Here is a 15,859-nt window from a genome sequence, read left to right on the forward strand (position 1 = left end):
TTTTGTTTATCCATTCATCCGTTGAGAGACACTTGGGTTGCTTCCACATTTTAGCTAATGGGAATGATGCTGCTATAAACATGGGTGTACAAATATCTCTTTGAGACCCTACTTTCAGATCTTTGGGGCATATATCCAGAAGTGGAATTGCTGGATCACATGGTCATTCTATTTTTAATTTTTGTGGAAGTGCCATATTATTTTCCACAGTGGCTGTGCCATTTTACATTCTCACCGACAGTGCACAAGGGTTTCCTTTCTTCATATCCTCACCAATAGTTGTTATTTTCTAGGGTTTTTTTGATAGTAGCCATCCTAAAGGATGTAAGGTGGTATCTCATAGTTTTGTTTGTTTGTTGGGTTTTGTTTTTGCTGAGGAAGATTTGCCCTGAGCTAACATTTGTTGCCAGTCGTCCTCCATTTTGTATCTGAGCCACTGTCACAGCGTAGCCACCAAGAGACAAGTGGTGCAGGTCCACGCCCAGGAACTGAACCCAGGCTGCTAAAGTGGAGTGCATTAAACTTAACCACTAGACCACCAGGGCTGGCCCAATGTCTTGTAGTTTTGTTTAGCATTTCCCTAATCATCAGTGATGTTGAGCATCTTTTCATTCTCAACATGCTCATGCTTATTGGCCATTTATATATCTTCTTTAGAGAAGTGTCTTTTCAAGTCCTTTGCCCATTTTTTAATTGGGTTTTTTTTTTTTGTTGAGTTTTAGGAGTTTTCTGTATATTCTGGATAGTAATCCCTTATCACATACAGTCATGTGCCACACTATGTTGTTTGGGTCAATGACAGATCACGTTATACGATGGTGGTCCCATAAGATTAGTACAATATAGCCTAGGTATGTGGTAGACTTATACCATTTAGGTTTGTGTAAATACACTCTTTGATGTTTGCACTAGACAAAATTGCCTAACAACACATTTCTCAGAATGTATTCCAGTCGTTAAGTGACACATGACTGTAATGATTTGAAATGTTTTCTCCCATTCTCTAGGTTGCCTTTTTACTCTGTTGATGGTATCTTTTGATGCCAAAATTTCAATTTAGTATATTTGGAGGAAAAAGTTTTTAGTGAGAATAATGCAGCAATTCTCAAAGTGGTCCAGGGAAAGTGAAATCTCTTAGACCCCTTCGGGAGGTCCATAAAGTCAAAAGTAAAACTTACACTGATTTCAACAAGTTATTTGCCTTTTTCACTTATTCTTTCACAAGTATACAGTCAGGTTTTTTTTAGAAGAAACATAATATATTGCAACAAATTGAATGCAAAGGAGATACAGAATTTCAGATCCAGCTGTCTTCTATTAAACCAGATGCTGAGATTTGCAAAAATTTAAATCAGTGCTACTCTTCTCACTAATTTTTTGGGGGAATTATAGTTATTTTCTATAAAATGTTATTTATGTTAATAGGTAGTGGGTTTGTCATTACTGTTTATGAATACGTAAATATTTAAAACTCTTCAGTTTTAATTTCTAATAAAAATCTAATAACTATAACTCACATAAACAAAAGCTAAGACCGTCACTAATTAATAGTTTAAAGGGATCCTGAGTCTAAAATTTTTGAGAGCTGCTCAAATAATATATACTCATGCCTCATTAAACTCAATTTGGAAAAATATTCTTGATTGTCTGTGATTTCACCACTGAAATTAGAAATTAGGATTGAGGTTAGACATTAACATTTTGGTATATTTTTTCTAGTCTCTTTTTTTAGGATGGCTTTTCTTTAAAAGCACGTAGTTGGAATAACATTGTATATAAAACTTTGCATCCTTCTTTTCACTTATGTTCTAACCATTTTTCCATGTTATCTAATCTTAAAGAAAATTTTAGTGATTGTATAATATTCTACTTAGTGAGTATACCTTAGTGTATATAATTTTCCCTTTTATTGGGTCTAATTTTTGGCTGTGTATCTTTCATTTAGCAGATACTTGAGGGCTTATGTGAAGGCACTGTTCATAAATGCTTTTCTATTTTTTATTAAGATAATTTCCTTAGATTAGATTTAATTGAGTCACTTAACTACACTCTGAAGGCAAAGAAGGGAATATACTAAAGAAAATCTTGTCTTTTGAGTTTTTGTTAGTGTCAGATCACATGGCAAACTGTTGAAAGTGTTAGGAATTTAGACAGCTCTTTTAGCCTGTATCATTTTGTGGAAAGATTAAGTGAATTAATTTAAAGCACCTAGAAGAGTATCCTTTGCATTGAATAATTACTCAGTGTTCCTTTTTTTATTTGCTAGATCATATTTTAGATTTGACTGTTATTTTTAATTTTGTAATTCAAATATATGGGTGACTAACTGTGAATGTTTTCCCAGTCTCCTGACCTGCATGTCCCATAGCTTGCTCAACATTTCTGCATCATTGCCCTACTGGTGCTTTAAAATAGATACACTATGATATACTGAATATTGATCTGAGCAAAGTCTGTCATGTCTTTAAAATATCTTTACCCATTCCCTCATACTTATGGGATAGTTTGGCTGGGCATAAAATTCTAGGCTGGGAATCATTGTTCCTCAGAATTTTGAAGGAGTTTCTCCATTGCTTTCTAGCTTTCAGTATTGCTGTATGAAAGTCCAAAATCATTTAATTCCTGACCTCTCATATGTGACCTTTTGCCCTTTGTCTGAAAGCTTACGGAGTGGTTTCTTTGACCCAAGTGTTCTGAAATTTCACGATAATACATTTTTCTGAGTCTGTTTTTATTCACTGTGCCTGGGTATCATTGAATCCTTTCAATCTGGAAACTTCCTTGACATATTTAGTTGTTGATTTCCTCCCCTCTCTTTTATCTGCACCTCTAAGCTGATCTTTAGTTGTCATTAATCTTCTCTCTTATTTTCCATCATCTTGTCTCTTTGCTCACTTTCAGGGCAATTTCTTTAATGTTACCCTGTAGCTGTTCTATTGAGGTTTTTGATTTTTCTTATATTTTAATTTGTAGGAGTTCTTTTTGTTCTCGTGATTTTTTTTAAAGCTGATATCTTGTTCTTCTTTTGTGAATGCAATGGCATAGCATTTTTTATCTCAGGATATTAATGATAGTTTTGGGGTTTTTTAATTTGTTTTCATCTCATTGCATAGTCTCTTCCAAATTTCTTTAAATTTGACTATCTTGGTCTTTTTCTTTCACATTAGAGGCTTTCCTTAAAATATCTGGTGATTCTTCACTGACCATGTTTTAGAGTAGATATTAAAAAAACAATTGAAATCTCTGTATATGATGTTGGGGCATATCACCAGTGGTTTTCACTGTAGGATCTAACTGGAATAATTCGTTGCGGAACCTTTTGGGGATTCCATAGTGCAAATCCAAACCAAGTGGTTTTTAACTTTCCCTATCTTAAAGTCACAGTAGCAGATAATGCTAATGCTCTATCGATAGGCCTGTATCTCCTTCCTGCTCACAGGCTCATGATGTGTTTTCACTCCCAATATCTGTCTCCTACGGTTCTTTGTTGCAGGGCTGACTTCACACTGCCAGAGTCTGCTTTACCAATGTACATCTGTGAAAGTGTCTGGCAAATTTGTTTCCTAAGGACAGCCCTTAACCGTGATTGTGTGGGTACAACTCTGAGATGTGGCCTATGTTGCCTCTAGAGCTACCCTGAGGGATTGAGGGAAAATTACCTTCCATGGGACTTTGGTATGTTACCCTGGCTTGGCCTCCTTCCCTTCACTGTCCTACTTCCCTACAAGTTTTTCCAGGGAATTCTTTCTAATAAATCACTTTCACACAAATGCCTCGTCTCAGAGTTTGCTTCCAACTTAAGATAACCACTAATGTTTGGGCTGCATTCTCTTTGATAATTTATTTTGGGGTGAGAGGTCACTGAAGTTTTCTGTGCTGTTTTGGGGAGCTCTGTTTGTCAGATATTGGTATCAAGCTTTTACATAAAAGAAGAATTGGTTAAGTTCTGCTACTTAATTTTCTGGAATGATTTATGTAATATAAAAATTATGTTTTTTGAAATATTGAAGTATTTTATCCAGGAGATACCTAGACCTTTTTGAAGTCTGGCTCTTTGACAATGTTCTTTATTTCCTCTGTGGTTATTTGTCCATTTAGGTTTTATATCTTGAGTCAGCTTTGACAATTTGCTTTTTTAGAGAAATGTGTGTTTCATTTAGGTACATGTTTAATGGCTATTTGTTATATAATGTGTTCTCCTGTTTTTTTATTTTATCTGTGAGTGTGGATAGAGTTTGACTCCTGATTTGAACAAACCAACTGTGAAAAAGACATTTGTGAGCTAATTGAGACAATTTGATTATAGAAACAGTTGGAGAAATTTGATTATGGGCTGTGGGTTGGATGAGTTAAAAGAATTATTGTTACTTTTGTTAGGCATTGATAATTTCATTAGGCATTTTGTAAGAAAATGTCCATGTTTTCAGAGACGAATATTGAAGTATGTAGAGATGAGATGACTTGATGTCTGGGTATTGCATTAAAATTTTATAATCAGTTGAAGAAATAATAAATGTAAATATAGCAAATATTTTAATTATAATTTAATCTGTGTTATGAGTATATGGGGGTTAGTTCACTATTATACTTTTGTGTGTATTTGAAGATTTTTGGAATTAAACTTAAAATACGAACTTTGAGTTACCCCTCTAATAAAATTAGAGCACATACTTCTTAGCACATTTTCTCCCACCCTCCACTCCATTTTCATTCACATGATATGCCTTTTCTGCCTAGGTTTCTTATATAGTTAAATTACTATTATCATTTTATCCTATGTAGCTTTTCTTTCCAGAATAGTAACATTTCTGCTTTGTTTCATAATTACCACAGACAATTACTACACAGTTTTATATTGGGAAGGGTTACAACCTTTCATGTTGTATGTTAACCCTTTCCTTGTGTGATTTCTTCATTTGTGAATTTTGATGGTTTTGTTTTCATTTGGATTTAATTCTTAGCTGAATTATGTGTCTAAGTAAGTAGTGTACCAAGGGTATATGGGGACTGAGTCCTTGCATATTTGAAAATGTCTTCCTGTTATCTTGATTCTTGAATGACAGCTTGCTGAATATTTAAGTCTAAGGACATATGTTTTCCCCCCTCAAATACTTGGGTTTTTGCAGCATTTCTTTTGGCTTATAATGATATAGAGGAGAAAGTTGCCTGTATGTTTTTCCTTTGTAGTTCTGCCTGATGTTTTGCCTTTGACTTGCTTGTTTTTTCCTGGATATTTAGAGTTTTGTTTTGTTTTTTTTAAGAGTGAAGTTCAAGATGTCTCGCAATACTGATCCATCTGTATTAGGTTTTCCTGGGTTATATATGAGACCTTTAAATATTGAGATGCATGGCTTCTACTTCAGTGCATTTTCTTTTATTACTTCTGAGTTTTTTCTTATTTCATTTGTTCTGCTCTCTTTTAGGAAATAAGTTATCTCTGTTGGCTCTCCATTGTCTTTCATAACTATCATCTCAGTAATTGCTTTAATCTCTTCAGTTTCTGAGAGAATACAAAGTAGTCCTATGTAGTTTAAAATTTTCTTCTTTATGGAGTAAGTGTTCAGAATGGTGCTTTTTACCTATCTTTTGCATCCTATGTTTAATTTTTTTCCCCCACTGCAAGATTTTTATGTAGGTTCCATGTATTTCTATTTATTCACTTGTAAATAGAATCAATTCTAGCTAGTCTTGCTTAAAAATTATGTAGATGGAAATCTTTTTTATTACCTTCCACATATAGGCAATTGTTTTGTGTACCGTTTGGATCTTTCCTTTAAAATTTGAGCTGGAGATTTGTGCTACTGCTGGCTGATAGTTTCTGTGTAGCCATTTAGCTACCTGAAAGAGATAAAGTGGGGATTTGAGACCTTGGACAGCTGCGAGTATGAATTCCGTCTCTGAATTTTTCTGTGATTTCTTTTTAAGACTCTAGGAGGTAGGGGGGCTTTACTAGGTTGGGAGCATATCATTCAAATTTGGTCCTTTTCCCCATTTTGTCAGGGTGAATAGTTTACTTCGATAAGAAGTTGGATTTGTTTCATGGGTCAGAACATACTTTTCTTTGCATAGTTACCTTTGATCCATGTTGACTCACCACCATTTTACATTCCCACCAGCAACATATAATGATCCAGTTTCTCCATATCCTCACCAGCATTTCGTAGTATCACTGTTTTTTATTTTAGCTATCCTTATGGGTATGTAGAGATATCTCATTTTAATTTTAATTTGCATTTTCTTAATGGCAAATGATGTTGAACGTTTTCTCATGTACTTTTTTGTCATCTGTCCATCCTCTTCAGTGAAATGTCCATTCATCTCTTTTGCATGCTTTCTAACTGGATTTTTTTGTTTGTTTTTCTGCTGTTGGTTTTGAGAGTTCTTTATATATTCTAAAGAAAGGTCTTTTGTTAGATATGTAGTTTGCAAATATTTTCTTCCAGTTTGTAGCTCGTCTTTTCAGTCTCTCAGTAGGGTCTTTCACAGAGCAAAAGTTTTTAATTTTGATGAAGTCCAGTTTATCAGTTTTTCCCTTTTATAAATTGTTCTTTTGGTGTCAAGTCTAAGAATTCTTTGCCTACCTCTAAATCCCAAAGAGTTTTCTCCTATTTTCTTCCTGAAAGTTTTATAGTTGTATGTTTTACATTTAAATCTATGATCCATCTTGAGTTCATTTTTGTATAAGGTGTGGGACTTGGGGCGAGGTTTATATCTTTGCTTAGGGATGTCCAGCACCTTTTATTGAAAAGTCTTGTCCTTCTTCCACTCGATTGCTTGTCTCTTTGTCAGAAATCAGTTGAGCATATTTATGTGGGTCTGTTTCTTGGTTCTCTATTCTATTCACTTAATCCATGAGTCTGTCCCTCCACCAGTACTAAACAGTTTTGATTTCAGTCACTATATGATGTCTTGAACTCAGGTAGACTGATTCCTCCCACTTTATTCTTCTTTCCAAAATTGTTGTAGCTATTCCAGTTCCTTTGCCTTAACATATAAATTCTAGAATGATGTTGTCTATCTACAAAAGATCTTGAAAGGATTCTGATAGAAATTACGTTAAACCTGTGAATCAATTTGGAGAGAATTGATGGTTTACTATATTGAGTCTTCTAACCCATGAACATGATCTGTCTCCCCATTTGTGTAGGTCTTATTTGCTTTTTTTTAACAGCATTATTTAGTTTTTAATCATATAAGCCTTGTTCATGCCTCCAATTGTTTTATGTTTTTCATAATCTTCTTTTCCTTCAAAGGGATCATTTAGAGGATAGGAGTCATGTTATAAATGTTTAGCTGACATTCAGATTTCATTTTAGACTCATTTAGTTTCCCTTTTTTTCTATAAATTCGAGTAAATCAAACTTAATGTGTTAAATCTTTAAAGTAGCATGACGGGGGCCGGCTCTGTGGCCAAGTGGTTAAGTTTGCGCGCTCCGCTGCAGCGGCCCAGGGTTCGGATCCTGAGTTCGGATCCTGGGCGCGGACATGGCACCACTCGTCAGGCCACATTGAGGCAGCGTCCCACATCCCACACTTAGAAGGACCTGCAACTAAGATATACAACTGTGTACAGGGAGGTTTGGGGAGATAAAGCAGAAAAAAAAGAAAAAAAAAGATTGGCAACAGTTGTTAGCCCAGGTGCCAATATAAAACAAAATAAAGTAGCATGACTACTATAATCCAAATTCTGTGAAACTGTAGCAAAGTAGTTGAGTCTGAATTCTTGATTCAGATTGTAGCATGACCCTGGGAAAGTTACTAACCTCCCTGTGTCCTAGTTCATCTGTAAAATGGGATTAATGGTCCCTGTTTGATGGTTTACAGGTAATTCATGTAAAGCTCTTAGTATAGGGCTCAAATGTTAGCTATAATTATCTCTCCTTCCTTCTCTGTTATTCATATCTATAGTGATAATCACCAAATGTTAATGATAGTCGTTTCTGAGTAATGCGATTTGGGGTGATTTCTTTCTTCTTCATGCAGTTCTGTATTGCTTGATTTTTTTTTTTTTTAAACAAGGAATAACACAAAACTGTCCCTTAAATCTCAACTGTCGAATCTGGAAATCTGCATGTTTAAAATGCTCCTCAAGTGATTCTGATTGAACCATGTTTACCCATGCCCCACCCCAACGATTATCCTAGTTACTACTCATTTATTTTATTGACTTGTCCATAATTTTAGCAGCAAATAGAAGGATAAACTCGTGGATACAAGTTAAGAATGTTTTTCTATATGGAAGGAATTAATTTTCCAGTATAGCTAAAAGTTATCAGACTTTTTACTCTTGGTATGTATATTGCTTTATAATTTGTAACATCCTGCTAATTTTTTTCTTACAGAAATACACTTTCGGGAAATGGCCTCTAAATCTTGGCTGAATTTTTTAACCTTCCTCTGTGGATCAGCAATTGGATTTGTTTTATGTTCTCAGCTATTTAATATTTTGTTGGGAGAGCAAGTTGACACCCAGCCTAATATTCTTCATAATGACCCTCATGCTAGGCATTCAGATGATGATGGACAGAATCATCTAGAAGGACAGATGAACTTCAATGCAGATGCTAGCCAACATAAAGGTATGATTTACTTCATTAAGGAGTAAACATAAACAGTATTTTGCAGTCTATGTAAGTGTTGAGAGAATTGGAAAAAGTTATTTATATGAATTTTGTTATATCATACTGTATCTTTTGATGAAAATGATCTTAATTTCAGATGTTAAATGATGGCTTGTGGTTTGCCTCAGGAGAAGGAAATTGCTAAAATCCAGATCTATTTAGGGGGTAAAGTATAAATTTTGAATTTAGTTTTTGGTAGAAACGGTTCAAAAACTGTAATTTGAGAAAGGACAAAACTTTTCAGATCAGATTTATTTCTGAAAATTTTTATTTAGTCTAATTTTGTTATCATGATATATATCTATGTCTTTGGTTTTTGCTATTGTATTGTTTTCGTTTTAGTGTTTGCTTAGTCCTGTTTTCCTAGAGAAATTCAAGAGGTGTATGTAAATCTCAATTTGTATTTTTATCAGTAGGTAATATAACTAATAGTTTCTCCTTTTGAGAGGAATAAAGAACTGGGGAATAGAAAACTGGGAATGTGTTATAGTGACTTCATTTTCTTCTGGCTTCTTATCTCTAACCACATTTTCTTGATTGAGTCCTCTATGTGCCCCTTAAATGCTGGTTTTCTCCAAGTTTCTGTCCTTTGGCTCTTTCATTGCCTGTGTGATATCATCAACCCCCATAATTTTAATTTCTATGTAGTCCTTACTGTCTTTATCTTCAGCCCAGTTCCAGACACTATGAGAAGACATTAACACAATTCAAACGTCTCTGCAAGTTGTGGTTTCTTTGACAGAAAAGAGTACAAACGGCTTGAAAGCAGTTGGGATTGTGGGATGGAGAGGATCCCCCATTAAGAGTTGTTTCTCATCTTTTGGGAGTAAATTACTTCTTCCTTCCCTCTCAAGCAGAGGTCGAGGGGCAAGATGTCAAATTCTGGTTGAGTTTTATGAACTAGCAAGCACATGCATACTGTTACAAATTATGTCATGTTATGTGAATGTTTGTATAACAGTGATTCAGCTCTGAGCAGGTGCTCTGTATTCTTATCGTAGAGCAGTTTGATCAGTGTGCACTTGCTCTGTAGCATCACTTCAGGTCTTCAGATGATCAGTTGGAGCTAGGCTTCTGTATATCTGTTAGGTACCTTGTCCTGCTCCACGGCCCACGAAATGTAGGATATGCTAAAAGTCTATCTATTCATATCAGACTTAACCGTGTCTAAATCAAACTCCTTTTCTTTTCCTTTCTGCTCCTAAAACTTGCTTTTCTTCTTATATTCTTTATTTTATATGGTTCATTACCATCTGCCTAAGTCAGAAACTGTGAAGTCATGGTAGATGTTTTCCTTTGCTTACCAATCAGTCCCATTTGTCACTAAATTCTAACAATTCTGCGTCTTTACCATTTTTCAGATTTTTTCTCTCAATCCATAGTGCCTTTTCCTTCAGTTGTACTCATGTACCTGCATTCATCCAAACTTCACCATGCCTGTTGTCCTTTCTTCTAGTGCCTACTCATTTACAGACCTTTCTTCTGCATCATCTCTTATTTTTCCTAGTCTTACTTTATCTCCCCTTCTTTGTTCTACCCAAGTTCCCATTCCACTGCTCTGTAGGATTTATCAGCTACTGCTTTCTTTTTCCTTAGCACATTGAACCTTTTGTACATACCTCTATTATAACATCTCTTAGTATGTGGCAACTATTGATTGCATGCCAAGCTCCCTTACTAGACTGTGAATGCTTCTGTGGTAGGACGTGTATCTTATTCATCTTTTCATCTTTTGTACCAATACATGCCTATACAAAATAATTAATGAGTGAATAATTGAAAGAATGAGAATATCTACCAGACCCAGAAGTGGGGAGAAAGTTGTCTTGCTTTAAGTGAAACATATTGGGGATTCCTGCATCCATCATTTTCCCTATCTATCCAGGATTTGGTGTATCTGTATAGCTAGGAGATTGGGCTCTTCAAGTATATGAACCGTGAATGCTCTCTGACTGAAAATAGGGTCATTTTTGTCTGTTTTGAGATTATGCATTCTTGATAATCAGAGGGGCATGAGAATATTTTTATGCCCTGCCCAACCTTGTCTTCTGTTCCTTCTCAATCAATTAACTATAAATTTATGCCTACAGATGTTAATTTTTCACAGAACTGAGGTTTTGTACCTCACTGGTTGACCTTAACTTTAGAGATATGTTTCCTCAGGATTCTGCCTAGAGCATCACTACACAGAGCATGGTTTTGCAGATTCATGCTGCTCCATAACTAAATAAGTATTGAAATTGAGATTAAACAGTTAGAAACTTTTATGGTAATTTGACAGAGTAATTTCATCTAAATCTAAAAATAAAACTGATTGGGGCTCATATTTTATGTTTCTTTTTTAAATTTTATTTTTCTAGTAAGTGATCTTTAGCATAGTTACAAAAGTTTAGGTCTCTAACTATTGAAAATAAAACTTGGTCCTTCACCAAGCACTGACGTAGAATCTTAGAGTTGGACTCTTCCTCTAGACCAGTGGTGCTCCAAATGTCCTAGCCAGACAGCGTGTGAATTGTTTGTTACCTATCTGCACCCAGATAAGTAGCTTGTACCAGGATGTAAGTCAGTTAATGAAGCCCACTGCTTAGTTAAGTGGACTTTTTTGGGGGATAGCAAGACTTCCTCGATGAAAAAGCAGTATGTTGCTTTATATTCTAGTATAAATTCCGTATTTCTTTGCAAACCAGTACTTTAAAACAAACAGTGTTCTAGACCGTCTTGGAAATACTACTTCTCCCTGTTCTTCTATTCTGCTTCTAACTGGTGGATTTGCATTATGGAATGAAGTATATTACTATCAGAAGTGGTCTCAACTCTACATTAATTCTTCTTTGAACTGGGGTCATGAAAGCCTTTTTAAAGCCACCTCAGCGTGCTTGTAAAAATTCATTAACAGTGGACTCTTGTGACTTTCAAAATGAATCACCTTGCTTCAGCAGCATGTCTTTGCTGCCCTTCAGAAGTTTATTCAGAGCAGTGGGAAATTCCTGTCAATGTTCTGTTAAGAAACACGTGAAACTTTCTTTGTAGAATGAAGTGAAAAGCAGAGACTGTGTAAGGCATTGCTTAGTTTCCTTATGAATCACCAGGAGAACTTGTTAAAATGCAGATTCTGATTCAGTTGGTTTGGAGTAGGGCCTGACATGCTCCATTTCTAACAGGCTCCCAGGTGATGCTGATGCTGTTTGGTAAATGAACCACAGTTTGAATAGTAAGAATTTAAGTCTTAGTGACAACTCTTGTTAGCTCCTGGACAAGATTGACATGAAACCAATCAATCAGAATGTCAATTCATGTTAGGTTGAGTTTTGCTTTCTTTCAGCTAAATCACTAATTATAGCGAGGTGAATAGAAGTGGGGGGGGGGAGTCTTTGAAATTGTTTAAGAAAATGTCTTTTCAATATGATTTATTTGGATTTTACATCTATGTGAATATAACTTTAAAAAATTTTTCTTTAATAGATGAGAACACAGACATCGCTGAAAGCCTCTATCAAAAGGTTAAAATTCTTTGCTGGGTTATGACAGGGCCTCAAAATCTAGAGAAAAAGGCCAAACATGTCAAAGCTACATGGGCCCAGCATTGTAATAAAGTGTTGTTTATGAGTTCAGAAGAAAATAAAGACTTCCCTACTATAGGATTAAAAACCAGAGAAGGCAGAGACCAACTATACTGGAAAACAATTAAAGCTTTTCAGTATGTTCATGATCATTATTTAGAAGATGCTGATTGGTTTATGAAAGCAGATGATGATACATATGTTATACTAGACAATTTGAGATGGCTTCTCTCAAAGTACAGCCCTGAAGAACCCATTTACTTTGGGAGAAGATTTAAGCCCTATGTAAAGCAGGGCTACATGAGTGGAGGAGCAGGATATGTACTGAGCAAAGAAGCCTTGAAGAGATTTGTTGTTGCATTTAAGACAGAAAAATGTACACATAGCTCCTCCATTGAAGATTTAGCACTGGGGAGATGCATGGAAATTATAAATGTAGAAGCAGGAGATTCCAGAGATACCACTGGAAAAGAAACTTTTCATCCCTTTGTACCAGAACATCACTTAATCAAGGGTTATCTACCTAGAACCTTTTGGTACTGGAATTATAACTATTATCCTCCTGTAGAGGTAAGTTCAGAAATTTTATTACTTTATAAATACTTTGACTTTTGTTTACTTTTTTTTAAAAAAAACCTGGCTAATGTGTGTTTCTTTAGTAGCAATAACTAAGAATCTCCCTTTGTATTTTTATATAGAGTGGCAGTTTAACAAAGTAGATGACAATAGGAGTGTCAGCAATAGTCATTCAACAAATAATGATACTACTGTATGCTAGACACTGAGAATATAGCATAAATATGGCCAAGTTCCAGTTCTCATGAACCTTATGTTCTGGATGAGGAGACATAACAATAAACAGGCAGACTAGTCCAGAAATTATGTGATTTTAGTTAGTAGTAAGTGTCCTGAAGAAAAATGAAGCCAGGTAAGGGGATGGAGGGTGACCCAGAGTGGACCAGGGTACTCTAGTTTGGGTGATTAAGGAAGGCCTCTCTAAGGAGACACTTTTGAACAGAAACCTGAGTGACAATGGAGAGCAGGCCGTGTGAAGTCTGGATAAAGAGACTTCTAGTCTTCAGGAACAATGCATGAAAAGACTTTGAGGTTCGGAAAGATCTACATTCAAATCCTGCTCTTTCACTTAATAATTGAATGACTCTGGATGGACAGAATTTGCCCAACTTCTGAGCCTCAGTTCCCCTGTTTGTAAAATAAACCTGATCTCCCTGTCTCATTCAGTTGTTGTAATTACAGTTTAGTATAGTGCCTATCACACAGTAAGCACTTAAGAAGCCTTAGCTCTCATTTTACACCTTAGCTGACAATCCTGAGAATTTTATCTAAAGTACACTATTTTATTAAATATTTCAGATGTACAGACAAATATTTGATAAGAATATACTATCTTATACCTACCAACCAGCTTTACCAAGTATTAACTTTGCCACATTTGCTTCAGCTTTTTTTAAAGAAAAAGACATAGATAATTGAGACCTGTGTACCCTCCCCAACCCAGTTCTCTTGCCTCCTTGTTCAGAGTTAGCCACTATCAGGAATTTAATGTTTATCATTTACCATGCATGTTTTTATATTTTTGCCTACATGTTTGTGTATCTATAAATAGTATATAAATAATATATTATTTTTCAAGTTTTTAAATAACTGGAATTTTACCATATGTATCCTTGTACAATTTACCTTTTTCAGACATTAAAATTTATTGACGTTAATTTATGTATCTGTCTCATTAATTTAGACTGCTTTGTAATAATCTAATGTATGAATAAACTATAATTTATCTATTCTCCTGCTGATATACATTTAGTAGGTTGTTGCCAAGTTTTTCACTATTTTAAGCATTGCAGCAATGAATGGCTAAAGGAGACCAGGAATCACGAAACCTAGCTTTTAGACTCAGTTCTTTTATTGATTAATAATACCTTTAGGCAAGTCACTAGTACTCTATGCCTTCTTTTCTCTCACCCTAAGATACAAGTAAGGCACTTCGTGCTGCTATTCTCTTCTTTACAAGCCAGTGTTTTCAAATCATCATCTAGAACAGTGGTTCTCAACTAGGGGCAGTTTTGTCTCCTCAGGGACTTTTGGCAAAGTCTGGAGACAGATTTGGTTGTTACAACTGGGAGGTTGCTTCTGGCGTCTAGTGGGTAGAAACCCATTAGAAACGCACTAGATGCTAAACATTCTACAAGTCAAAGGACGGCCCCCCACAACAAAGAATTATCCAGCTCAAAATATTGGTAGCGCTGAGGTTAAGAACTCTGGACCTAAAACATCTGGCCCAAGCTTTAGGCAATCCGCTTTAAAAAGAAACTTTGAAACAAATCACAACTACTTCTGCTGTTAACGACTAGTGTGTTCTTGGTACTTACACAAACACGATAACTAATCCTTACAGTAATTCTCCATTTAATAGGTGACAAAACTGAGGCTCAGCAAAGTCAGGTAACTTGCCTATCCTGATAAGCAGTGTAGGCAGTATTGCAAACTACTCTGATTCTAAAAGCTCTTGTTACTTCCATCATGAGCTCTCCTCTACGATTAATGGGCAATATGCCCCAAAAAGGGAGTTAGGAGGATATATTAGAATCAATATTCTGTTGTTGGAATAGAATTCCACTTAAATAAGAAAACATTTTCAAGTTCAGCTCTATGTAATTAAGCTGTTTGAAACCTTATGCTAACATTTTATTGTTATTGTAGATGCAACAGTTTCCTAGACTATAAAGCAAGCATATTCCCAAGTCTGCCTTTTGATACTCTATTTCTGCTTTTTTTTCAGTGAGGTACTACTTTGAATGCCTTTTTCCCCCCTCCCCAAAGCCTCCCAGTACATAGTTGTATATCCTAGTTGTAGATCATTCTAATTCTTCTATGTGGGATGCCACCACAGCCTGGCGGTGTGTAGGTCTGCGCCCAGGATCTGAACCAGCGAACCCTGGGCTGCCAAAGTGGAGCACACAATCTTAACCACTCAGCCCCGGGGCCAGTACCATTGAATGCTTTTTTAATGTAAACTTTTTTTAGTATATTGTGACCCTTCCAAGATTACTTGAGCTCTTCCCTTCCTAATTCTGCACCCCTTCCCATATAAAAATATATCCAAACTCAAGAACGTTACAAATGCATATAGCAAATACGCCTAAATGCATATAAGATTTTACTAAGGGTATCTGATACCAGGTACACATACAATAATAGCAAAGGGACATGATATTTGTCATTATTTTGTAACCAGTAAAATATCCTTTCTCTTTAAGAGTACTGCCCACAAATCTGCAAATAGGGTATAGCTAACAATATGCTTTATATGAACAAAATAAATACTTCTATAGTGCATCTTTTATTTAAATTCTAGTGGTTTTTAAAATAGATGGCAAAATTTATGTTCTTTCTATAAAGTCTATTCAGTTATATTGAAAACTCTCAAATAGACTTGGAAGTACCAAAATTGACCCAACCTTCTAATGTTCCCTCTTCTCTTTCAGAAACTTCTATGTAAACCCAATGTGAAGTCAAACTTCTATTATTACTTACCCATCGTTTAATAAATTTTCTTCTCCCTAAGTGAGTTACTATTTTCCAAGCCATCCTAAATTTCATAAATACACTTTTTTTCTGTAGTAATCACTAGAAATAATAGTGTAGAAAAATTTT

At 35.3% G+C, this 15,859-nt stretch overlaps 1 protein-coding gene across 7 annotated transcripts in view; it reads left to right on the forward strand.

Moving 5' to 3' along the window:
- C1GALT1 (core 1 synthase, glycoprotein-N-acetylgalactosamine 3-beta-galactosyltransferase 1) overlaps window positions 1-15,859 on the forward strand; it is a 53,108-nt gene that overhangs the window by 9,051 nt on the left and 28,198 nt on the right. For 5 of the 7 annotated variants that reach the window (XM_023639252.2, XM_070264501.1, XM_023639255.2 and 2 more), the window contains exons 2-3: window positions 8,343-8,579; window positions 12,084-12,751. In XM_023639252.2, the coding sequence (XP_023495020.1) occupies window positions 8,343-8,579; window positions 12,084-12,751 (905 nt within the window). Of the gene's footprint in view, window positions 1-8,342; window positions 8,580-12,083; window positions 12,752-15,690; window positions 15,842-15,859 lie in introns of those variants that run through there. The other 2 variants (XM_023639256.2, XM_070264502.1) reach the window with 2 other exon arrangements.

This window comes from Equus caballus, chromosome 4 (genome assembly GCF_041296265.1).
Source record: "Equus caballus isolate H_3958 breed thoroughbred chromosome 4, TB-T2T, whole genome shotgun sequence".
In the NCBI taxonomy this organism is placed as follows: Eukaryota; Metazoa; Chordata; class Mammalia; order Perissodactyla; family Equidae; genus Equus; species Equus caballus.